General features: G+C 57.9%; 6 protein-coding genes across 6 annotated transcripts; all 6 read left to right on the top strand.

The window, feature by feature from the left end:
* Positions 1–3,577: 3,577 nt before the first annotated feature.
* ADOMETC (S-adenosylmethionine decarboxylase) lies at positions 3,578–4,726 on the top strand (the record flags this gene model as incomplete). The annotated part of the gene is made up of 1 exon (XM_001467124.1): positions 3,578–4,726. The coding sequence occupies one exon, from the start codon at positions 3,578–3,580 to the stop codon at positions 4,724–4,726; it is 1,149 nt and encodes a 382-aa protein (XP_001467161.1).
* A 2,127-nt stretch (positions 4,727–6,853) lies between these two features.
* On the top strand, positions 6,854–8,773 carry LINJ_30_3140 (conserved hypothetical protein; the record flags this gene model as incomplete). The annotated part of the gene is made up of 1 exon (XM_001467123.1): positions 6,854–8,773. One exon carries the CDS (start codon positions 6,854–6,856, stop codon positions 8,771–8,773), a length of 1,920 nt encoding a protein of 639 aa, XP_001467160.1.
* A 1,059-nt stretch (positions 8,774–9,832) lies between these two features.
* On the top strand, positions 9,833–10,831 carry LINJ_30_3130 (conserved hypothetical protein; the record flags this gene model as incomplete). The annotated part of the gene is made up of 1 exon (XM_001467122.1): positions 9,833–10,831. One exon carries the CDS (start codon positions 9,833–9,835, stop codon positions 10,829–10,831), a length of 999 nt encoding a protein of 332 aa, XP_001467159.1.
* Positions 10,832–13,297: 2,466 nt separating this feature from the next.
* LINJ_30_3120 (putative homoserine kinase) lies at positions 13,298–14,323 on the top strand (the record flags this gene model as incomplete). The annotated part of the gene is made up of 1 exon (XM_001467121.1): positions 13,298–14,323. One exon carries the CDS (start codon positions 13,298–13,300, stop codon positions 14,321–14,323), a length of 1,026 nt encoding a protein of 341 aa, XP_001467158.1.
* A 1,824-nt stretch (positions 14,324–16,147) lies between these two features.
* Positions 16,148–17,311, top strand: LINJ_30_3110 (conserved hypothetical protein; the record flags this gene model as incomplete). The annotated part of the gene is made up of 1 exon (XM_001467120.1): positions 16,148–17,311. The coding sequence occupies one exon, from the start codon at positions 16,148–16,150 to the stop codon at positions 17,309–17,311; it is 1,164 nt and encodes a 387-aa protein (XP_001467157.1).
* Positions 17,312–18,748: 1,437 nt separating this feature from the next.
* LINJ_30_3100 (putative kinesin) lies at positions 18,749–22,321 on the top strand (the record flags this gene model as incomplete). The annotated part of the gene is made up of 1 exon (XM_001467119.1): positions 18,749–22,321. The coding sequence occupies one exon, from the start codon at positions 18,749–18,751 to the stop codon at positions 22,319–22,321; it is 3,573 nt and encodes a 1,190-aa protein (XP_001467156.1).
* Between the last annotated feature and the right edge of the window lie 2,998 nt (positions 22,322–25,319).

The following is a 25,319-nucleotide window of genomic DNA, read 5'->3' as shown; positions in this document are numbered from 1 at the left end:
CACGATCGACAGGTTGGTTGGGGCATACATCATCTTCACGGACGATGTCGAGGAGTCCGCGATGGAACTTGCTGCGACGACAGCCAGTGTTCCAGCCGCCGAGCAATCCCGTCTACCACAAGTGGGCTTTGGCGCGACGTTTTTACAGCGAGGGTGGAAGTAGTCATTCGTCTCAAAAGCCCCTGCGTCGGTGAAAGGGGCCCTACTCAGCCTCCCCACGCACCGCGATCTTACGGGCCCGGCAGCAACCCTCTATGCAGCTGACGTCGGGCAGCGCAGGGGCCACCACTGCCAATGTGCGGCACTCACACACGCACGGACCCAATCGGACTGCACAGCTGATACGCCCACAAAGGTGATTACAGCCATGGGTGGACGAGGCCTGTCCCCTTGGTCACACGTCTGCGTAACGGATGAAAGCGGCCCCTCGAGCGTAGCGAAGACACAGCCAATTTTTGTTTTGCTTAAATGTGGCGGAGTGCTGAAGGACGCAGGTGGCTATACGGGTGCGCCATCAATGAGTGCGCATCGCGTTCTTCATCCTTTCACCTCCTCTTCTCTAGAGAGTCGCGCGACAGTCGAACAAGAAACTGTGTTTTTTTTTTCACGTTCGTTTCTTCTCCATCTCTCTCTCTGTGGGTGTGTCACGCTCGCCCGCATCGTTTCTGATATCTTCTCTCTCTCGTTACTGCCGTCCTACAGCATCGCCCTCACTGTTATGGCACCTCTTATTGCCTGTTTTACCTTCATGCCGGTAGTGGACACCGACCCTGACGAGTATGTGAGCGGATGACTGGCGGCCGCTGTTGGTACCTGTGTTTCTCCTTTGCTGTTGGTTTCTCGTGAGCCTCCACCGCCATTATGATGCTGTGCTCTCTTCCTCGAGTACTCATGCGTCGGCGTAGTTGTGCGTGTGACGTGTGTCTCGTTGCGCAGAATCACTTTGTTCATTCATGAGAATGGAGGAAAACACGCAATGGAAAGAACCCCAAGACCGATGCACTCCTGCTCGCTTGCCCCAACATATATGCACGCGCACCGAGGCATCCGGCATAGTGATCGATGGAAAAGAGTAGCGATGAAACCATGACGGTGCATGCCTGCTTCCAATGAGAGGGACATTCAGCACACGTCACGCGGAGGCAAATACACCCCTAAACAGCCGTAGTCCTTCTCTGTCGCCCCCTTCCTTTTCGTCTCCCTCGCGTTTCTTTTTCAAGGAAGACGCTTTCTTCATCCGCGTGTCGGCAAAAAAAAAAGAGGCTGCGGAAGCGTTTTCCCTAATCCAGGGATCACAGAAACACGAATGCTCAAGTGCACCCGTTTTTCTCAATTCTCGCACAAGAAGGTACCTCAAAGTCGTCAAGAGGATTACCCCCTTCCCCCCTCTCTCTCCCACGACGGCGAAGACCGCCACGACCACCTCCTCACGAACAGGAGAAGACAGCCCTCAAGCCTGCAGTGGGCAAAGGGAGGAGGGCATAATACGAAACGACGCGCATAAGGGTCTTTCACCACGATACAGACATTGCGGCCCCCAGCGCCAGATCCCTCTCATTCACTCCCCGCTTACCTCATATATATATGTGAAAACTTTCTGTTCTCTCCGTTTTTTGGTGTCAATCGCTTGAACTCGGTAAGCCCCCTACCCCTCCTCCTCCTCCTCTGCATTCGAGGCAGAGGAGCAAGCGGAAGTAGCATTGCGGCTGCTGGTGGTGGTCGCACACGCTCAGAAAAAAAGGGAAGTACACGTGCCACATGATTAATGACGATAGTGCTGATCTGATAAAAGCATAGCGTTTTCTGTTTGCTCTGTTTTCGTGATTCCGATTCCCTCCTCCTCCTATGCTGCTCTGGCGTTTTTCCGCGCCTGCACCCCCTTCCTCGTTGTATCATCCCGTGGTCTCTGTTTGAGTTCCCCCTCCCCTACTCCTCCCTCCCTTCTCTGTCCCCAAGCTCCCCCTCGCGCTCCCCATGCAGACCTCTCTCACATGCCACCCACTGCCAAGCGTGTGAGACGACAGCATGTAGTGTCGGTGTGCGTGAAGGCTGATCGTGAGATAGCGAGCAGAAGGCAGCGAGAGGAGCGGCCGACGGCGCGCTCCAACAACGAAAGAGTGCATTTTTTCGTCTACTTGCTTGACTGCGACTCCCCCTCTCACCGCCATCGATGCGCACTCCACAGTGAAGGACGCGTGCTCAAAAGGGAGGGATTGCATCGGAGGGCACGACGGCGGTTGCCGCTTTTTACAGGCCTTACTTGTTCCCCACATACAGAGCGGGAGAAGTAGTGCAAGCTGCAAGGGGAACGAAGCGGCGCGGTCGGCGATCGAGAGACAAATCTCCCTCCACCGCAGAAAGCAGAGGCGCAGATCAACATACACGCACAAGCCAGCAGCACCTCTCTTGTCTTGTGGTCTTATTTTTCGTCTACCGTTTTCTGCCTTCAGGAAGGCATTCTTGTTTTACACGCCTCCACACCCACCCCCGCCCCTTTCCTTGCTCAGTCAATGACGTGTGTGTGCGTGTGTGCTACTGCTGCTGCTGCTGGTGGTGGTGGTGGTGGTGGTACCACCGCCTCTCGGCCCACATGTGCTTGCCTTGAACAACAAAGCGCTGCTTTCTCCCTCTCTTGTTTGGCTGCTTCTCTTTATCATCATTATTCGCCTTTAAAAGAAAAAAAAACATCATCGTCATTGCCATGTCTTCGTTGTTGCCATCTGTTGACCTGGCCTGTCTCTCTCACTCTGCCCTCCTCTTCTTTCCGGCTGCTTCGTGTCTCCCTCCCAGCCCCCTTCCCGTCGTTGCCTCACGCTCGTCAGATGTTTTACTTTTTTAGTTTTGGCGTCGAGTCACTTCATTCTCTCTGCAGCGTTGGTGATGAGGCATCGTATACGGATCGAACAAGTGACGAGGGAGCACGCGGGAGGCCAAAAAGAGGCAGACGACGGACGACGTCATCCGACAAAGGAACTGCTAGTCTCTTCGCTTCTTTTTCTTGGGCAATGCCCTCGTTATCCCCTGCCTCCCTGCATACCCCGTTTGTGTGCCCCGAAGCTTTTCACGCGCACAGGCTCGTGACATCACGCCCACTCAGTAGTAGCATGCGCACGCCGCTCATGTGGTGAAGGAGCCTTTTACTTTGGAGATAAGTCGGCGCACACAACAGGAGCAGCATGCAGCGGTCCCTGTCTGGGCCTGTGTGTGTGCACACGGGTGGTTTTTCCCCCTCTCCCACATCGCCCCCACCTCCCATCTGCTCTTGTCTGTTTCTACCATCCTACTGTGTCTGCGCGCTTCCCTATCTGCTTCTCTCCTGGAAATATCACACGTACTTGTGCACGCTGGTGTCGTTGATCTCTCACATTCTCCTTTCATCGTCTTTGGCCGAGGTGCTTCAGCGTACCGAAAAATCTGTGCTTCATCGCCTCTTGCTTTTCCCCCACCCCAACAGATCTGCGGCGTCGCCACTCCTTTCCACAGATTCGTGCACTTTCTCTGATACACCCAGGCGCGTAAAGAGCGGCTCTGAGGCGGCGCACACACATGAAACACGGGTAATTACTCGCTGGCAACCATGAATGTCTGCTCGAACACCACAAAGGACCCCCTCACGCTCATGGCGATGTGGGGCTCCATGAAAGGGTACAACCCGGAGCAAGGGTTCAGCTTCGAAGGTCCGGAGAAGCGCCTCGAGGTGATTTTGCGCTGTACACTGGAGACGCACGTGGATGGGCTGCGCAGCCTCGACGACTCCGTGTGGTCCGGTGTGGTTGGCTCGCTCAACGCGCAGATCGTGTCGAGGGAGTCGAACGAGTACATAAACAGCTACGTTCTGACCGAGAGCTCTCTCTTTGTGATGAAAAACCGCATTATTCTTATCACATGCGGCACCACCACATTGCTTAACAGCATCCCCAACATCCTCGAGGCAATCAGCGCGGTGCGTGGGGAGCTGGAGTGGGTGTCCTTCATGCACAAAAACTACTCCTTTCCGTGGATGCAGAAAGGGCCGCACACGTCCCTGGCGGACGAGTTTGCGACACTGAAGCAGCACTTCCCTACTGGCAAGCCTTACATCTTCGGCCCTGTGGACAGCGACCATTACTTTCTCTTCTGTTACGATGACATCATCCGCCCCTGCAGCTCTGAGGATGACACACAGCTCAGTATGACCATGTACGGGCTGGACAAGGAGCAGACCAAGCACTGGTTCAGCGACCGCTTCATCTCCACCAGCGCGGAGACGGCGGCGATCCGCGCTGCGACGCACCTGGATCGCGTTGTGGACGGCACGTGGACGCTACACGACCTCCAGTTCGAGCCCTGCGGCTACAGCATTAACGCCATCCGTGACGAGGAGTATCAGACGATGCACATTACCCCAGAGGATCACTGCTCCTTTGCCTCTTACGAAACGAACAGCCGAGCGGCGAACTACTCGGACCGGATGAAGAAGGTGCTCGGCGTATTCCGGCCGCAGCGGTTCACCGTCATTGTTTTCCTCGACCCCGAGAGCCCTGTTGGCAAGGCGTACAACGAAGGCAAGGGGATCGGAGTGGAACCGGAGTACTACCCGGAGTACAATCTCCTCCACCGCACCACGAACGAGTTCGCGCCGGGCTACGTGGCTATGAAGATCAACTACGTCAGGACGGCTGCGGTGGAAGAGACAGATACGGCAGTCGGAGGCGCGGAACCGGGCGCCGAGGGTGGGCCCGACTAGTCTTGCGCAAAGGTCATCACCGTGTGCTCGAGACGCTGCACGCCCACCAATACATGCAAGCGAGAGAACGCAGGAAAAACTCTGCGCCTCCCTATTTAATAGGTGGACTCGCGCGTGTGTCTACGTGAGCACCTTTCCCTTTGTGTTCATGTGCACCTTAGCTAGCCATCGCCATCCTGCAGCGCTTGTCCGTGTGGACGGCGTTGGACCAATATTCTTGGTGGGGCCATCTTGGACGCGGAGAACGGGGGGACATCTAGCAGGAATGGGGCGCTGTGGTTGCTTGAAACCTTCTCAGCCATTCTTCTTCCCTTCCTCTTCCAGTGCTCATTTGGCGACCACATACTTCTGACTTTTTCTTAGTTTCCTGTTGCCGTCACCATCCCTGATGACGGGAGGCACGCCGCAACGCGTGGCATCCTCATGGCCCCGGGCCGCCCCCCTTATCCCCCTATCCCTCCTGCCAGTGCCGAGCCGCCTCGGGTGGTGACAGGGGCACCTACGGCGTGGGAAAGTCAGAGCGATGCATGGCTGCTGATGCCGGTGCTCAGGTCGTAGATGGCGTTGCGTCGGGCGACGGGGCCTGTGACGTGCCCGGATGATGTGGATTGTAACTCGTGCCAAACTGCAAAGTGCACAAGTTGAAGAGCGAGATTGCCGTGACAGCAGTTGACGCATCGATCGGCATACGCAAGCACTCAGGTACAGTTCTATTGCTCATTTTTCGCCAAAGGCGCCACTGACACGCGTGTTCCTCCGCGGTGCTGCAGAAGAGGGTGGGAGCCGAGTGCGCTCACACGGATCAACTGGACGTTTGCGCATTCGCAAGGGCGAACACCACTGCAGCACCAGAGGAAGAGGGGCGAAAGCGGTGAGGACACGCGGTTTTGCGGGCACCTGCACATATATGTCTTCTTCAGCCTGTCCTTCTACCACGAACACACCAGCAAAAGCACGCGCATGCACAGCCACAGCCCACGCACCCACTGCTGCGCTGCGGCGACGTCCTGGTCGTCTAGGAGCAACCGTCATGCCGTCGAATCGGGACATGCGTCTAGCGGGCCCCTCCTCTCCCGCCTCGCCCCCTCTTCGGATACGTGCCGCGCGGTCGGCGCCTCATCCGGCCGCACGGTGGGATGGAGGAGATGCCGCATGCTGCGCGCGCATGCGCTGTGGGCATAATCGGCATGTACTACGGGGCTCCTCTCTCGCTCATCACTCGCGCTCCCTCCCTCTCTTGCTGCACCGAGAAGACTGAACGCCGTGCAGACCAAGCGCCTTCCAGGCCTGCAGGGGAGAAGTGAGTCTCCTGCAGCGTACACACTTGCAGCGAGGACTCGTCGAGGAGACGGGACAACCAACGCCGTGTGGCGTCGTCCTGCCCACTGCGATTCCGGTGCATGCAGAGCGGGCCGTTGCCGCGATCACGCTCCACACCACCGCAACGCAGCAAAGGCAGCAAAGGCAGAAAAGCGGTGGGCGCCTGCGCGCATATGTGGTGAGCCGTCAGCGCGACTCGTCGTGAGCCGGTCCAAGCGCGATCATGGCCGCACGTCTCCTCGGCACCGCGCCAGCCAAGCGCTGTCCGCCGACACCAAGAGGCCGCAGCCGTGCCCGGCGGCCGGGCTGCAGGCTCTTGGCCTCCCCACACAAAGTCGGGGTAATCTTAATATGATGCACTGAAGTGGTCTGTATGAACAGGGCTTGCTGAGGTCTTTAAGCAAAACGATATGCGTGGTGCAACAAGTTTCATTTTTCGTGCCTCCCCCCCTCTTTTCAAGAGGGAAGTGCTTCTCGTCGATAGCGCGAACGGAGAGCTGCCAGGTTGTGCGCAAAAGCTGATTCAAAGCAGGCAACGGCGAATGCTCTGCTCTAGAAAGAGAGACCACGTTGCGTGCGGCAGCAGCGAAGGCGCAAGCGGAGGTGGTGGGTCTGCATTCGATCCCTCTCTCTATGCTGATTTCTTACCGGTACGTCGAAGGCCTTGACTTGTCTCCCATCGCTCTTGTCTTCACTTCTACACAATCGCATGTGCAAACGCGGCTGCCAGTACACCAACAGGCCTTTCTGACGAGCATCCACCCACCCACACAGATACACGAACGCTTAGCGGCCCTTTTGCGGGACATGCGGTGCGTGACGCTCCGGCTGTCGTCGCAGGCGGCGGGTCGCCGCAGCTTCACACCGTACCAAGTGGTTTTGAAGGCTGTGGAGCACGACGGACGCGGTCTCCTCGCCGCGGCGGAGGTGTTCAAACAATTTCAGCGCTTCTACCGATCATATCAGCAGGAGGAGGCGCAGCGCACACAGGCGCCTTCCACGTCCGCAGAGTCGTCGAGCACAACCGGTGGTGATAATGCGACTGCTGAGCCACGCTTCATACCGGGAAAGCCGCTTACACAGTTTTGCGGTCGGCTGGAGGACGTGGAGCCGATGACGGTGTTGCTGCTCAAAGTGCTCTGCGATCTCCAAAAGCTGGAGGAGATGCGGTTCCTCTTCACGCAGTGTTTACTGGAGATGGAGGACCGCGCCCCGTCCGTGGAGCTATTCAATGTGTTTCTTCTTGCCATTAGCATGACCGACACATTTAACCAGTACGAGGTGGAGAACCTTGTGGAGCTGCAGCGTTCAAAAGGTATCGTGCCGGATGTAGTGACCAAGCTGTCCATGTTTCTCCTGTACCTGCGTCTCGGCCACCAAAACTGTGTGGCATGGTGGCCCGGGATTCGCGAGGAAGTCGAGATCATTATCGATACCGACGCCGTTGCCCGCTACCCACTTCTTCCGCTGCGCCTTCAACACTGCTTCCAAACGTTGCTACGGGTGCACTACGATACCGCTGTCATTCATGAGAGCTTTGAGCTGTTGCATCGTGCTGCGCCGGAGCGTGTGACACCGTCGATTGTGCTGCCGTACCTCCTCCTTAGTGCAATGAACATGTCGACCCCGCCATCCGCGGTGGTGAAGGTGTTAAAGCTCATGCAAACACGAGAACGTCATTCATCGTCGTCGCCCGCGAAAGCCGCCAGTGAGCAGGCCGCCGACACCTCCTCGCCTTCCTCCCCCACGGCGACAACGGCAGCCACGCAGGAACCGGTGCTGAGCAGCGAGATTACAGTGTTCCGTCTGCTGGCCAAGTGCGCCAAATACGGCGATGCTGACGCCGCCGCCTACATGCGATCCTACATCGACACACACCGCCAGTTTGGACTTGTGGCGAAGGAGAACGAGCCCGTGGCGGCTCTGCTGTACGTGGAGGCGCTCACGAAAGCGGGGCGGATACGCTCCGCGTTGCGGGTGCTTGAAAGGGAAGTGCCGGCACCATACAACCGCCCCGGGGAGCGACCGAAGCTTTTTCTGCAGTCGCGTCGCCTGTCGCTTTTGTCAACGGACCCTGTGCGCAACGTGGTCGCCGCCCTCACCCCACTTGTTGCGGCAGCACATCTCAAGGATCCTGCTGTGCCGCTTGTCTCGGAGAAGACGTCGGCCACGGACGCAGAGGAGCGCGAACCAGTGCCAGTTACCTCCGTCACACTCGACCTGCTGCTGGCCGCCTGCCAATTCGCGGGCAGCGCGAAGCGCGCAGAGGAGGTGCTTAGCCTCTACCCGCGCTATGAGACCGCACCCACCAGCACCACTTACGCGCTTCTACTAGAGGTGTACGCGGCAACCGCGCCGGTGGACGGCGCTCTGCGGCTGCCGTCGCTGCAGCGCGAGATGGAGGATGCCGGGATTGCAGTGAATGCTGCCTGGCTGCACGCGGCCATGGCTGTCGCACTCGACGCTCGGGACATCGGTGCTGCTCTCCGTGTCGCGGAGCTAAGCGTGGCGCATAAGTCGAGTGTCGATGTAAAGCACGGAGCACGCCTCCTGCGAGAGCTGGCCGTGGCCGCTGACGCTGCTGCGATGCGGCGGGCTCTGCACCTGCTGCGTTCAAGTAACTCGACTGTGGACTCGCGAAGTGTGGCGCTTTGCACGGCCGTGCTGCGTAGTTTGGGTGTCCCCGCCGCCGCGCTGAAGGTGGACGCCCCTGCGCACAAATCGTGAGTCGCTTACTGGCTGCAGTGACGCCCATTATCCCAGTCGAAAGTGTGTGCGCGTGTGCTATGTTTTCGAAGCGCTCGTGCTGGGTCTGGACTCACTGCCAGATCTTTTTTCTTGCCCTCTCCCTTCCCCCACCCCTCTTCTTTCCTTCCCTCGTTCTCCTCTTTGCCGATCTCGCAGACGGGTTTTCGCCCTGGCGGGAGCACTGAGGGTTTCGTGGGTGGGCGCACGAAGAGGAAGGCCGCACTCGAGTGCCGTTTGCCGGCATTAGCAAAGCGCTGAGACGGAGGGAGATGAGTCAAGTCATCGCCGCTGCCGACACTAACACGCTGAGAGATGCGCATACGGCACCCTTCAGGTGCTCGTGCGTGTGTTCCCACCTTCTCGTGCACAAGATGGCCATCCCTTCACGTGTTTTTGGCGCATTGTATGCACACCGCGAATGCCCTCCCTCTATTCACTCGGACGACATGTTTACGGAGTTGCCGCATCTCGGCGGACAACGCTGCGTGGGACGCCCTTTCTTTTATTAACAGAATCGTATTTTCCCCTTTCCCCCTTCGCCCAGGCTCTTCTTGGGCTAGCACGCGATTCTGTGGTTTACGTCGACAAGATGCGGCCTGTGCGCGCGCTACGTTCCTGCCGCCCCCCCCCCCTGCGCTGCTTTTGGCATTGCGTGGCTCCCCGGTTTCTCTGCTATCGTTTTCTGCCTTTCCCGTGGTCACCCTCTTCCACCCTCTCTCTCTTTTTCCGCATCACGAAATATTGATTTTCACCTCCTTCCTTATACACCTATACACATATATACACACATACAACCCCCCTGCCACACGGACAAGAATCCATTCTCTCTTTCCCTCGCCCTCTCTGTGTGTCATCTCCTTCTCGCTCTACTCTGTGCTTCTAATTAAAGCCCCTCTTTCTATTGTGAGCCCGTGTGACGGTCCCGTTTTTCCTCTTCCCCTTGCCGCTCCCTCTTTCTCTCAACTTGCGCGCCCTCCTGTCACGAGAGCCTCTTCTCAAAATATTGTGTGGGGCCCACGAAGACAAACATACAAGAGGATGGCTGCCGCACAGCAGGTTGCGAACGCGTTCACCGTCGATTTCGTCGAGCGTGTAGCAAAGAACGCGGCAAACATTGCCGATCTCTACGGCCGCCACGCCACCCTCACGGTCAACGACTTCGAGCTCGGAATCTCTGAGGTGCACGACAGCTATGTGCCGATCGCCGTGCAGAAGTGGGCCGTCTCGCTGCAGGGCAGCCGCCTACGTGTGGACAGCGTTAATGCCGCGCCCCTCTACGGTGGCGTAAACGTGTTCGTGACGATGACCGCCTTTGGGGAGATGCAGCAGTACTACCACATCGTTACGACGCTGGAGTCCTTCCAGGACACCTACGGTATGGACGGCTACTATGTTCGTCACCAGGTCATTGCCCGCATCGGCGCCGTCACCCCGGAGCCGCCAGCGCCTGAGCCGACCCCGGCCGCCGCGGAGAAGTCGAAGTCGCCCACGCCTGAGCCTGAGGCGGCCCCTGCGCAGCCGGCGCCGAAGCCGGAGGCGGCCGAGGAGCCCGCGTCGGCCGCCGCCCCTGCGGAATTGGAGGACGAGGAGGAGAAGCCCGCACCGGCGCCGGTGAGCAGCAAGCCGAAGAGCTGGGCTAGCCTGGTGAGCCGCGCCCCGGTGAAGACAGCTGAGCACAAGCCAATGCGCGTGGTGGCCCACGAGGGTGGCAAGAAGCCGACGACTGAGCCTGCCGCCACGGCTGCGGCTGCGCCGGCGTCCAAGCGTCTGCCGCCGCGTGAGCGCAAGGTGTCAGAGGCTGTAGGTGACCGCCTCATGTTCAACACGACCGGCTCCGTGACAGACGATGAGATCCGCGCCGCCCTCGGTCCAATGTCTGCGCATCTCGTGTCCCTGCGCAACAACTCAGCCAAGGGACACGTCTTTATGGACTTTGCGGAGAAAGTCAACGTCTTTGATGAGCTCTCCAAGGCGCAGCCCGTGATAGGCGTCTCCAAGGTGAAGATGAGCGTCTTTCGCCAGCGCGCCCGCGAGTAGGAAGACCGGAGGTGACATGGTTGCTGCTCGTGTAGGAATGGCCTCCTTTTTTCGCGTTTCTCCCTCCCTTCCTCGCGGCTATGTCTCCTTCCTCCCTTGCCCCTCCCCCTCCCCTCCTTTTTTCGTTCTCCGCCACGACACACGCGAGGGAAGCGTGAGGACAACGAGAGCGGCAGAACACCTGGCCATCCCCTCTCTCTCTCATTCTCTTCTGCCCTCGTGCGTGCACCCGTAGAGAAACACGCATTCACCCCATCTGCTGAGGAGGACTGAAGTCGAGCAAGATGCTCAGCAAGAAGCGCGACGAGTGGTCGCTCCCCTCCTGTCCCACACGCGCAGTGGCGCGATCACGCTCTGCCCGACGCTCTCTCTTTGCCGCACGGCTCCACACCAAAGAACGTGCGTGCGCGTCTTTTCGTGCGCATGTGCCCGATGAAGAGAGAGTGAGTGAGGTGGCCTATCTAGTGTATGCGTGTGTCATGTTGATGGTGAAGCGTAGCTTCAACGACCGTGCTCCTTTTTTTTTATTCGACCTCTTCCTTTCCCTCCCCACCGCGTTATGCCACTCACTACGGGTTACCGTTGTTGCCCCCCCCCTCCCCCGCCCTTTTCCACTTCCACTCCCTCACTCGCCTCCTTGTTCTGTCTTGTCTTCCATCACCCCTGCCAGCAATGTAAAGCGAAAGATGCGATCGGAATGGCATGTCGCAGGTATTCTTTTTGTTTGTTCTTCCTTCTCCCGTTTTGTGTCGTTGACAAGTCTCTACCCCCCCCCTCCCCCCACACACACCGCCCCGCCCCGCTTTCGTGTCTTGCCCTCCTTTCCTTTTTTTTGTTTGTCTGTATCGCTCTCATAGTTGTAGGATGCAGTTGCATGAAGACCCACGCGGCAGAGAGGGACAAGAGAAATAGAACGTTGAACGCGTACGTCCCGCTGTGTGTGTGTGCTGTTGCTGGCCATGCATACCTCCTTTTGGTCTGAAGAGAAGCAAAGAGAAGGCAGCAGCTAAAAGAAGGCGAGGCGCGAGTGAGTGAAAACGAAAAGGAGATGAGGAGAAAAGGATTTCAGGGTCAGTTCTGACCAGTGCGTATGCGCCACCAGGGCTTCCACGCCTTGCTTCGCTCCCTTTTCTCTTGCACCTCAGATCCTGTCAATGACCATAAGACGAACAACAACAAAAAAACAATACGGCAGGGAAAAGAAACTCATGAGGAAAGGGAAGGAGGAGCGTGAAGGTGAAGGCGCCGGGCAAGAAGAGATTCTCATACACACACATACATCTAAATGTGCACGCAAATTGTAGAGAAGAGATTCCAGCAAGTCGATGACGTACCTTGGAGCTGCGAGCTACGAGATGCGAGAGAGAGAGATGGCAGGTAAAGAGAGATGGATGTTAACCATGACGTAGGTGTCTGTATGCGTGTTTTGCGTTGCTGTTCCTCTAGGTGAGTAGGCAGGCGAAAGCTAACAAGGACAGATGACACGAAGAAAAAAAAAAGATTCTTTTTTTTTGTTTTTGTTCATCTTGGTTGCTTTTGTATGCTCCTTTTTGTCCCCTGTCGTGTGTGTGAGAGATAGAGAGAAGTTGAGCATAGTGAACCGAGTCTGCGCCAAGCACGCGTTTAGGACTCGCTGTACGCGGTGTTGCGTACACGGGCCCGTCTATGTGCGGGTTGGTGCTGAGACACACTGTCGCAAAGTAAAGTGTAACTAACACTGTCCAACAAGCAAATCGTGATCCCAAGAATAAACAAAATGAGCCGCACGCGCACACCGATGCGCTTTCACCCGTCTCCTCGCACCTTCTTCAAGCTGCGTCTGTGTCTGTGTTTGTGCGAGTGTGTGCGTGTGCGGCTCAGGCTGTCCACTAATAGGCGATCCTTTCATCCGAGTGGGACAAGCCCCTGAGAGGGCAGGGCATGTGCAACTCTTTCTATGACCCGCCCTCTTGGGTGCAGGAAAGGGACTGCAAGCAACGCAAAAGACGGACGGGACTCCAGGCGAGGCGAGCGGGAGGTAGGGAAGGCCTCTCATCTTTGTCCGCAAGTGGCTCTACCGCTGCCTCTCTTCCCCTCTCCTTACCGCTCGTTTTGCGTTTGGGTGGCTGCTTTCATTTCTCTCCGCTCACCATGGAAAGAAGCTCCTGCTTTTGCGCCACTCTGCCTGCTGGTGTCTCTTCCGTCTCTCAGCGGCCACGCCTTTTTCTCTTCTTCCTTTTCCTTCCTTCTTTGCGTTCCTCGCTGTCGGTGGCCACAAAATCGAACTGGAGGAGTGGCGACGGCGCGTCAAACTTACCGCGTTTTTCTCTTTGTCGTTTGTGGCCAACCCGTCTCGCTTCCTCGCAGACTGGCTGGCGTGCGCACGCATACGAACGCTACTCTCTTGTCATCCAACACCGTAGTTCACTGCACCCTCCTTCTCTCCACTCTGCACAAAACCAGAATCAGCACGCTGCTCCAACAACCATGTCTGATGAAGCTGCTACGCCGCTACCCAAGAAAGTCAGCCTTCGCGTTCCGGCGACGACGGCAAACATCGGCCCCGCCTACGACACCCTCGGCATGGCGCTCTCCATCTTCATGGAGCTGACGGTAGAGTTGGCGGAAACCTTCTCCATGACCGTGACCGGCGAGGGCCAAGAGTACATCAGCACCGGCGAGGACAATATGGTGGTGCAGACCTGTCGAATCGCGTTCGAGGAGTACGCGCACAAGAGCATGCCACCACTGAAGTTCACCATGCACAACAACATACCGTACAAGTGCGGCTGCGGCTCGTCCTCAGCGGCGGCGGTGGCGGGGTTCGTGGCGGGCATGACGCTCTCCGGCCTTACAATGGAGACGCATAACAACGAGTCGCTGCTCTCCGCCATCTCGAAGATCGAGGGTCACTCCGACAACGCTGCCTCGGCTATCTACGGAGGCATCCAGCTCGTCTACAAGAAGGACGATGACAGGGCCATGACCTACCACGTGCCCACCCCGCCGAACCTTTCCATCGTGCTATTCGTGCCGCATAAGCTCATGAAGGCCAGCACCCACGTCACCCGTGACTTAGTACCGACGACAGTGTCGCTCCGCGATGCCGTTCGCAATATCTCCGGCACAGCAATTTTGACTCTGGCCCTCTCGACCGGCGACCTGCGGATGCTCACGGACGCAAGCGACTGCCTTCACGAGCAGCAACGCTCTCGCAAGCTGTATCCGCACTACAGCGCGTGCGCGAAGGCCGCGCGCGAGGCCGGTGCCGTGTACGCTTTTCTGTCCGGCGCGGGCCCGAGCGTGTGCGCCATGGTTCCTGGTCGCCACGGTGATCTTCTCACCCAGCCGATGGAAGAACGCAAGGCCGAGGTAGTGGCGGAGGCAATGGTGAAGGCGGCGGAGGCCGTTGGCGTGCAGGGGCGGGTGATCATCACGATGCCGTCTGACTTCGGTGTGCACCTCTCTGGCACTACCTGTATCCGTCCGAACATTCAGTACACCAGCATCTGAGAAACAACGAGGTAATTAGACTTGATGGACAGCAGACAGTAGGCGGTGATGGATGGGTGCCAATGATCTCTCCAGGAGATGACGGTTGCACGTAGCGCGGGACGGCGATCCTCTCTTCCCACAAGACATCGGCACAGGTGCACATGGTGTGAGTGTGTGTGTGCGGAGCAGCTCCTTCTTCCCTTCTCGCCTCTGTTTCTCTCGCCGCTTCTTCCTCAGTGCTTTGTGTGCCTCCCTCGCTCCTTGATGACGGGAGGCACGCCGCAACGCGTGGCATCCTCATGGCCCCGGGCCGCCCCTCCCCCCTATCCCCCTATCCCTCCTGCCAGTGCCGAGCCGCCTCGGGTGGTGACAGGGGCACCTACGGCGTGGGAAAGTCAGAGCGATGCATGGCTGCTGATGCCGGTGCTCAGGTCGTAGATGGCGTTGCGTCGGAGCGACCTGCGGCAGCGAGCGCGTTTGCACCACCCACATGATGGGCAGGGTGTCAGCGTGACCCAAGCGTGTCTCGCCCGGCCCTCGCTGCTTACTGGGGGAGAGCTTGGAGCGCCACCCCGAGGGAGATGCACCGGCGGGGCGGCCGGCATGATGGGAGCGGCTGTGAGGTAACCTGCGAGGCAGAGGTGGGTAGAGTACGAGGCAGGGCCCGTGCGCAGGTGGCCGAGCCGGTGCGCTGCCGTAATGCACGTGCCGGCCGCTGCGTTGCACCGGGCGACGGGGCCTGTGACGTGCCCGGGGGTGGGGGACGAGCAGGGTGAAGTCGAGTTGATGCTGCAAGGCAAAAGATGCACTTGTTAGGAATATGTTTTTTTCTTCTATCGTCTTCAGGGTCGCACACCGTCGGAATATTTAACGGAGACGTTCATGTGTGTGTCGGTCAGCATTCGCGTGCGTCAGCGGTCATGGCGGGGAGAGGAAGAGAGGAGGTCTCTCTGAGGAGGGATAGGGGGAAGCTCACAAACTGGCGTCCATCGACATGTCCCTCTTGCGCGTAGGGGTGCGCATTGCGAGCTCAGCGCCATCCCTGATCCCACTGCTGTGTATCTTCCATCACGCGGGGCATTCGGCTTTTAACGCCTAGGCCGACGGAAAACCTCGCATGTGCTTGGTCTTATTTTTCTTTTTTTTCGGCTTCGACTGAAGCTGCCATGTTTTCTGTCGCTGAAGCGCGCCCGACCCCTTCCCTTTTCTTGCCCTCCTCCGCATCGATGCGCTGTCTGGTTTTCTCTGTGTTCCATCTATTAACTCAGCCTCTGCGTGTGTGTATGTGTTTGCGTGCTTACGGAGGCCATCGCATGTCTTGTTGTAGCCTTGAACGCTAAGGAGCGTTCGCCCAAAACGAAAATGAATGAAATCGCGTGCTGCTGCTGTTGCTGACGTGTGCGGCTCTGTCTTTGGCGTGTGATGGAGGGTCAAACGGTGGCCTCAGTTGGGCCGCCACCCCATGCAGGCTAAAAGATGTGCCTGTCTGCGTGGGCGCGGTTGTGTTCGTGTCTACGCTCCCACTTCTACCCCTCGCAAAGGAGGAGGGTGCTCGACACTCTCGTACGTATTTCACCTTCCACTCGCACACGCTGTGCGCTTTCCTTGCTTTCCACCCGCTATCCTTGTCTCCTTCTGTTTCACGCGGTTTGCTTGACTGCTAATGTGGAGCAGCTGACATATGTGACACGGCGGTGGCCCATCTATCTGGCGCGCGCACGCCATCGCTGTCCTTGCCTTGCTCCACAAGTGGTGCATACGCATACGTAGGATTGAGAACCAGGAAAGAAAAAGTTAGCTATAGAGGTAGCTTTTCTCAGACGCTCTGCTGTAGTACCTTAGATGATGTCACGGTGCGCTGCAGCGGTGACTGCCTCTCCGGCGACGCCTTGCGAGTCTTCCCTGCGGACCTCAGGCGCCAATGCACAAGACGCCAACGCGAGCGACACCTGCGATGGTGTCGCTGAGGCCTCCCATCGCACACCTACAGGACATCGCCGTCAGCGCAGGTCCTGGACCCAAGAAGAGAAGCGCGCCTTTTGGAAGCAGAAGAAGTTAGAGAAGAGGGGACGCAGGAAAGCCGCCGCTGCTGACCGGCAGAAGGAGCAGCAGGCGCAGTGGGTGCGCCTGACGGAGAAAGAGAAGGAGGCTCGCCGCGCTGAGGCGGTGCTGCTCCACGAGAGGCGTCGGCAGGCAGAAACGGCGCTGGTGAATCGGTGCAAGGCCCAGCTTGCCGATCCTCATGTGCCGACGATTGTCTTCGACCTCAGCTTTGCGTGGTGCATGACGGAGGCAAACACAAAGAGCACCGTGTCGCAGGTGATGCTGAGCTACAGCGCCCTGCGCACTGCCGGCTTTCCCTTCCGCCCCGTCATCACATCGCTGATGGGCAAGGAGGCCAGTGACACCGAGCACGACGCGACCGCCCAAGCCAAAGTGCTGCAGGCTCTCAACAACTACGAGGGCTTCCGCCGATTTCCACCTAGTGTGACGCAGGTGCAGCACTGGAGTGAACTCTTTGCGCCGAGTCAAGTCGTTTTCCTCACCGCTGACTCGCCGGACACTCTCACCAGCATCGAGCCAGATACGGCGTACATTGTCGGTGCCTTCGTCGACCACAACGCGCACAAGGGTTTGAGTTACGCCTCCGCGCAACGCCACGGCGTGCGCACGGCTCGGTTGCCCATCAAGGAGAGTGTTGTCCTCGGCAACCGGTGCAAGGTGCTGACGATCAATCACTTGGTGGAGGTGCTCATTCAGTATGAGAAGCTGCGCGCCGCCGGGACTCCAAACTGGGCACAGGCGATCAACGGCGCGCTGCCGACGCGCCGCGCTCAGCAAGTGATCAAAGGACGACGAAAACGTTGGCGAGTGAGCGTGACAGGATCAGGTGACGAGGAGGGCGATGATGAAGAGGTTAGTGATGACGGTTGCTCAAATTGCAGGCTGGACAGCGAAAACGGTTCTGCAGCTGCTGAGGAGTGCCCGTGCGAGAGGGTCGAATAGTTCGGCCTACCTTCCGCACGAAGGTCTGTGGCATGCTGTATTGAGCAGCTGCGTGCCGTGTGCGGGGCGACGTGCCCACGGAGTCCAATTGGCGGCTCCCCCTTTCCCAGGACGGAGGCATCCCGCCTTGTGACGAGGAATGCCAGACGCATCACTCGCCTCTTTAGGACCCTCACGTCCGTTGTCACGTCACTGCGAACGCAAAACGCACACGCACACGTCGAAAAGAGTCACATTCGACTGGATCACTCGTGCGAAGCAACAACAAAGAAAGAAAGAAAAGCGACTCGAAAGATGTCGCGCAGACAGAAGTCGTCTCTTATCGTACTTACATATGCGCGCGCGTGTGTGTATTGCGTATGTACAGGACCTCGCCACCTACGAAGATTGCTGCGTGTCTCGTTTTTCTTGGGTGAGGGCACTTTTCCTGGTGGCGACACAGGCTCAGCTAGCATGTCTCCCTTCTCCCCCTCCTCTCCATGGCCCTCATGACATCTCTGCGAATAGCCTCTATGACATTGTGCTGCCTGCACATGTGAGAAAGTCAAAGCCTTCTTTGTACGACTTTTCCTCTCCTCATACCCCCCTCCTTCCCCGTCTATCATACCCCCTCTCACCCTCCTCTCTTTTTTTCTGGGCTCACTTCTTTGAACGTGTTGCCACCGATCATGTGTGCATTCGCGTTTCTTGGTCTGTGTGTGCTTGCTTGCAAGTAGGAGTGGGCAAGCATCGCGGCTGCCACTTATCTCGCTGCCGCCCTGCTAGGTGCCCATATGCGCGAGAGCAAGTACAGCGACAGCAGAAAGAAGCACCTTTCACCATATTCACGCTCCTATTCCCTCATAATCTTCTCCACACCTGCATACATACACGAGTGAGGGCCCGACGCTTGAGCCCTGCCGAGACGGAAAGGGCAGGTGGAGAGTCGAGCACACGCACACGTTGACGCAACACATGGGGTCTTCATTGAGAACGTATTCGCCTGTTGCCTGTTGATTCGCCCTTTCTTGCGCCAGAAAGGGACCACAAACGCTGTGTTCCGCACACACACACACGCGCACACCTACGCACAGATACAGAAGCGCGAGCAAACCTCTTTTTTTTTGCACTTTTTCGTTTCTGTTGGCGAAGACACTCCCATACGCACGGAGAAGGACGGCAAGACCACACCTCACCGACAGCATCTTCATCTCCCTCCCACTCGCGTCTCCCTCTGAGTGGGCTCTTCTTCCTCATTTCCTCCGTGCAGCCGAGGTGCTGTTTTGTTTTGACTTCTCAGTTTTTTTGCTGCGTGTGTCTTGTGCACTCCGCTCCGCATTCGCTCCGTTATCGAGCGCACGTGCCAACTTCCCGGGCAGCTGCGCAGCACACTGCAGTTTTTTTGCCCGCCTTCAGAGAAGATACAACGACCCACCCTTCCCCGGCTAACGGTGCTTGATGAGCTCCGCTGGTGAGGTGAGCGTAGCCGCCGGATCGGCGGTGGAAGGCGAAGATTCACGTCTTCGCGTCGGCGATGCGTTAGACGAAGTCGACGACGGCTCAGCAGCGGCCGCCTCGCCAACTTCGACAACATCGGCTGCCACGAAGGCGAAGAAGAAGTCGGCCAAGACGCCGACTAACAGGCGCACCAGCGGCAGCGGCATCGATGTTTGCGACAACGACGACGGCCAGGCCCTCTCTCGGTGCCTTGTGTACTGTCGACTGCGCCCCACCATCAAGAAAGATTACAAGGAAGGCGGCCACGCGCTCGTCACTCTGGAGGACAAGCGCGTCGTCGTCAAAGATGAGCGCCACTACGACTTTGACGGCAGCTTCGGCCCGCTCGCCGATCAGTCGGAAGTGTTCGAATCCGTCGCGATCCCGTGCATTGACCATGCTTTCAACGGCTTCTGCTCCGCGCTGATGTGTTACGGCCAGACCGGCACTGGGAAGTCCTACACCATGTGCAACACCGACCCCCATCACCTCGGCATCATCCCCCGTGCGGCGAAGTACATCTTCGAGAAGATCCAAGCCAACGAGGCGAGCGACCCGACGCGAACGTACGTGGTGACGGGCCAATTCGTGCAGATCTACCGCGATAATCTTGGTGACTTGATGGTGCATGAGGGCAAGGATCGGGTGGAGATCCACTACGACGAGGAGAACGGGGTGTCGCTGACAGGGTGCACCTCCCACGCCTTGGCGAGCTCCAAGGACTTCATGCGCTTCTACAACGAGGGAAATGCGCGCCGCGTCATCGGGTCAACCGCCATGAACGCGGAGTCGAGCCGCGGGCACACCGCCATGATCGTCTACGTCACGTCTGAGGACATGGAGGACATCAGCAAAGGTAAACTGCGCGGCAAGATCACGTTCATCGATCTGGCCGGCTACGAGCGCTTTAGCAAGACTGGCATCACCAACGCCGACCCGATCCGCAAGGATGAGGCCAAGACGATCAACGCATCTCTCCTGGCTCTCGGCCACGTCGTCAGCTCCCTCTCAGCCGGCACGAAGCACGTTCCGTGGCGCAATGCGAAGCTGACACGCATCCTGCAGGACTCGATCGGCGGGCGTAGCCGCACCTCGATCATCCTCACCGTTGGCCCCAGTAGCGAGCACCTGTACGAAACAACCAACACGCTTCAGTTTGGTCTGCGTGCCATGGCCGTCAAGGTGGAAGCGAAGATGTCTGTTACGGTGGACTACGTGAAGCTGTCGAAGAAGCTCATGGGTCTGCTGAGTGAGCGGGATGAGCGAATCAGCTCGTTGGAGGTGCAGATCGCCAGCCGCGACGCGGAGCGGCAGGAGCTGCTTGAGCGCTATCAGCGCGATCGCGGCGACCTTGAGCAGCGCTTCGCCGCGGAGCTGCAGCAGCTGACCGCGTCCGGGGCGAGCGAGCAGCAGATCCGCAACCTCAAGGAGGTCTACCAGGTGGAGATCGAAAACCTGCAGGACCAGCAGCAAGAGGAGATCGGGTACCATGATGAGATCCACTCGAAGGAGATCACGCAGTTCATCAAGGAGCAAAAGCACCAAGAGGCGAAGAGCCTGATGGAGATGAAGCTGGCGCAAGAGCGCTTGGTCGAGGAGTTCCAGCGGAAGCTCGACAACGCCCGCGGCGGGACGAACGAGGATCTCGTGCGCGCGCTACAGCAACTCGCGGAGAAGGACGCCATTCTCGCCTCGCGTGCCAACGACACGGCCCGCCTACATGCCACCATCGACGCGCTCACAACGCAGGTGCGGTCATTCGGTGGCACGGTGCAAGCGGACGTCGACTTTCCGGAGACTTTTCTTGATGTCTCGCAGGTGGAGGAGATGCGGGCCCGCCTGCAGGGTGAGGTGGAGCGCAACTACAACAAGGTAGTCGACCTGTCCACCCAGCTGGATCGCGCCTCGATGCTGGCGCGCGATCGAATGGAGGAGGTGTCGAAGCTGCAGCAGGAGGCAGAGCGGCTGCACGAGAAGCTTGTCCAGGCCGGTGTGGAGATCAGCGAGTCAAACGAGGAGCTGCAGGAGCTTCGTGAGAAGCGGGCTGAGCTGGTTGACCCCGAAGAGCTTGAGAGCCTTCGCTTGCTCATGCAGACGGATATCGACGAGCTGCGCAGTCAGAGAGACGAACTGCAGGCAGAGTTAAGACGTGTGAACGAGGCGCGCGTGCGCGAGTCCATGGCACGACGTCGCAACGTGCTGGACAGCCCCGAGACCCTGAAGCGCATCCTTGCGGAGGACGTGGGGGAAGGTACGGAGGACCTGGGCGGCAACGCCTCACGTGAGCAGGGGCGTGGTGACTCCGGCAACGCTGCTGACGGTGTGCACAAGATGGGGCCAAAGGCAAAGGCGATGCAGAGGGCGTACAAGAAAATGATTCAAAAGCTGAACCGCCAGCTGTCGGATAGCAGCCGTGACAGGGCTGCACTCGTGCAACGCATTCAGCAGCTCGAGCGCACGCTCACGCTCTACGGCATCCCCGTACAGGCGACACCCGGGTGCGCCACGGAGTATAAGGAGGCCGAGGCTAGTCACGGTGGCAACACCAGGGGCGGGCCTGCTCGCCCAGACGCCTCCACGTCGGACCGGGAGAGCTCCAGCGCTGAGAGTCACACGGAGGAGTCGCTGCTGACTGCTGGCAGCGCAGACGCCGCGCTCGTGCTGCTTTTCAAGGAGCAGGAGATTGAGGTGCGGGATGGCCTGATCGCTCAGCTTGAGAGGCAGCTGTCAAAAGCGGTGTCGGCATACGAAAATGATCAAAAATATATTCAGGAGCTGAAGACACTGCTACGCGATGCCGGCGAGACACCGCCAGAGACGTCGTCGAGCGGCTCGCAGCCGGTGGAGGGGGTGCCGCTGGAGGAGTACAGCACGCTGCTACGGCAGCTCCGTTCCCATAACCGCAAGCTTCTCGTGGAGCTACTTGTGCTGCAGTCGCGCCAGAAGGCGGAGGCAACGGAGTCACCCACGACCGAGCGGTTGCTCTTCGAGGAACAGCTGGAGGAACGAGACACGGAGCTGGAGATGAAGGATGAAATGCTGCTTGAGAAGAACGCGATGCTGCAGTACATGGCGACGCTGAGTGCGCGGCTCATCAATCAAATGGAGGCGCTGGGGCTCGAGCCGTGCTGTCATCTGCCGGAGCGCTATCAAGACCTCGTCAAGGCGGAAAAGGACCAGCTTGACATCCAGGCAGCAAAGCAGCGCGAGCTGGAGGCGCAGCTGCAGCGGGAGCAGGACGAGAAGAAGAAGATGAAACGGCTGCTCGAGGCGATCAATGCCGAGCGTGAACAGGGCGCTGCCGTCCTTCGGCAGACGGAGCTGCGCAACAAGGAACTGCGCGAGCGCGAGAACAGCGCGATGACGGCACTGCAGGAGCTCACAGAGCGAACGATACAGAAGGAAATGATGCGCGACGAGGCGCTGCGGCGCACCACGCATGAGCTCATGGAACTGCAGGCGCGTTACGCTAATCAGCAGCACCGCCGCAGCTCCAACCTCTTCGAGCGGCTTCTCCGCAGCATCATTGAATAGGAAAAACTGAAAACAGGACCTCCTTAATAACTCATTCCCATTGCCGCTGTCGGTAGCGACGTGCCATCTGCGACGCCTCCTTGTTCATCACTGTGAATGCCTTCATCTCCCTCCGCCACCCCCTCTTTCACCTGACGCGTTCGCTTTTCGCCCTGTCCGTGAGCGCGTATGCGCGAGGGCTCTGTGAGGCGTCCTTTGTCTTTCTGTGCCTCGCGTGTTGCGCGAAGGTGCATATGTGTGCGTATGTGTGTATGTGTGTGGTGTGTCCCCCTGTACTCGTCATGATTGGCGATTTCGCTGCTTGGCTGTCTTGCGTTTTTTTTTTTTACTTTTTTTATTGTCGCTTTGTGCATTCTCCTTTGTGCCTTTCTTCCACCCACCTCTCGTTGTCGTTCTCCCTTTGCTCGGTCTTGAACATCCCTCACCTCACCTCGTCCCCCCCCCTGTGTGTGTGTGTGTGTGTTTGAGTATGCTTGTATAGATTAATAGGGGTGTGCTGGTGCGCAACACATCTCGCCCTCCTTTGCCTCATCTCCGCAGTCGTCTTCATCGATTGGTGCTCTGCGTCTCCCTCGCTGTGTTAGCGGCTCTGCCCCCCCCCCCCCCCACACACACACACAAAACGATAAGAGCCACAGCAAAAGTCGAACGAAGCGCCTCAGCGATTTACTCGCCTCTGCTCATGTGCTTAACGATCCGTTGCGTTGTATATGGCGTCTTCAGGTCAGCTGTGTTCTCTCAACACGCTCTTCAATCAGACGGCGAGGTGGGACTTGTCAGAAGCGATGCGGTTCCAGCGACAGCACACCGGTAATGAGAAGGTGGAAGAGAGCGCAAGAGCTGGCAAGGATCGCTTCACCACCCTGGAAGCTTGTCCTCGCACCTAATAAGTCGGGTGACGGCTCGCTGCCAGTGAAGCAATCAGCCGCTCATTCCACCTTTTCATGGCAGTGTCTTCTTCCGCATTTATGCTTTTTTTTCGTGCGAAGGGGTGAGACGCATGGGCGCGGGCGCTGTTTGCTTGAGTGCTGGCACGCACGTCATCCTGTCTCTTCTGTGCCACCATGTATTTGGGCTGCACCAAGTTATCTTCCCCCACCCTCTCCATCTGTCTCTCTGTCTTTTCCTTGGATTCTCGTTCATGTCTCTCTTATCTGCTGTAACGTTATTTTTTTTTCCTTTTCTACCACTCTCGCGGCCACCCTTCACCGTATCACCTTACCCACTCGCGTGCACATCAACGTACCCACACACTCGCAAATGCAGCGAAGCCTCGAAACACACAGAGAGAAAGGGAAAAAGTACCAACAAACAGGCAGCACACCTACACAAACAACGAAAGCCCTAAAGACACGCATACTCACACACACACGCGCACATACATATATATATCTACACGAACACACGGAAGACATATCGTCTGCGCTGCCGGCAGTGTGTTGCCTCAGTGAGCCTAATACTAAAGAGAAGCACTACAAGGTGGCACTGTCATTCCACTCTGCTGTTTTGCTCACTTGTCGTTTTCGTTTGTATTATTTTCATACGACACTCCACGTCACCATCAGCACAGCTTCTTATCTTGCCAGGCCCCTCCTTCCTTTATCTTTCCCTCTCGTGCCTTCTTCACATCATTATCAAAAAAAAACACGCACGTCTTTGGACGTTTGCGCGCGCTGTGTGCGTGCGTGAGTTGTCTTGCTCTCTCCTTTTCTCTTGTATCTCTTCGGTGCTTCGTCGGCGTCCTTGTTCCTCTGCTTCTTCCTTTGGGTTTTAGCCCCCTTTTCTCTCTCTCTCTCCTACCTCCCTCTCCTGGTGTGTCGGTGTGCTCCTGCCTCCGTGCGCTCTCGCTTTCTTGGGCCTCGTTTTTTTTCTCCCTCGCTCCCTCTCTCTCTGCGTGCGTGTGTGTGTGTGTGCGTGGACTGTGCAGTTCACACACAGGCATACACGCCCACACACGTCCATACGCACGGGCTGATGGTTGTGGGGTGGGACAAACAAAAGACGAAAACAAACCTCTAGCAAAGCCGCCGCATCAGCAAGAAGAGAAAGCAGAGGTGCAAGAGAGCATCACCGTGCGAGCACGAAGTGGACGTGCTCTTTCTTTTTGATTTCTTCTTGTCTTTTATACCCCACCCCTCCCCTCTTTCGCACCTTGTGCCGACGCTCTGTTGCTTCTCCCTTCATTTGTTTGTTGTGTCAGTCTTCCGCCGTCTCACGTGTCCTGCTTCGGTTGTGTTTTTGCCTTTCTAGCGCTTGAAGCTTCTTCCCTGCACCCAATCCCCCGGCCTCGTGCTTCACCTGCAGCACTATTTACCTCTTTCTTTCTCTCCTCTCGGCCCCTCCTGTTGTGGATTGCGTGTCCCTTCACTCCATGCACCGTCTCTGTGGTTGTGAAAGCTACCTCTTCTAGCAAACTTCAAGACGCAGCCATTTCAGCCCACTCACCTCTTCTGTCCTGGGCTCATTTTTTTTTGCTTGCCCTCCCCCCCCACCCAACGCTCTCTGCCTGTGTCTTTTCCTCGCGCGCGCTCTCTCGCTCTCCTTCTCTCGTCAACTCCTTCTTTGCTGCTACTGCCGCTTGTGCCGGTACACTGGTGCTGGAGAGGTGGTCTCAACTGCCTCCTCTGTTTTGAGGCAACGCACGCAAGCTGTTGGTGTGGGTGCGCACCAAGCGGAGAAGGTAATCACGTTTGGTATTGCAATCATCGTCACGGCAGACCGCTTTAGGTGCGCACGCACACGCACACGCACACGCACACACACTTTCTGCGTGCATGACTTCAAAGAGGAAGCACTCGCTGCCTGACATTGCCATCCTTCTTGTTTGCTGTCTTTCTCTCTCCTTGCTTGTTTTTCTTCCGTTGAGTTCAGCTGGTCGCTTCGTCTCGGGGAAGGCCGCTGAGGCGACCGACGAGGGGGTCTAGCCAACTCTTGTCGAGGGACGGACACACGCCATAGGGGCTCTTTGCCACAGGAAAGGAGGGTCGATCACCCATCG

The sequence above is a fragment of the Leishmania infantum genome, chromosome 30, assembly GCF_000002875.2.
Source record: "Leishmania infantum JPCM5 genome chromosome 30".
Taxonomy (NCBI): domain Eukaryota; phylum Euglenozoa; class Kinetoplastea; order Trypanosomatida; family Trypanosomatidae; genus Leishmania; species Leishmania infantum.
The sequence above is the reverse complement of the archived record's forward strand: the minus strand, read 5'-3'. Positions and strand labels throughout refer to the sequence as shown.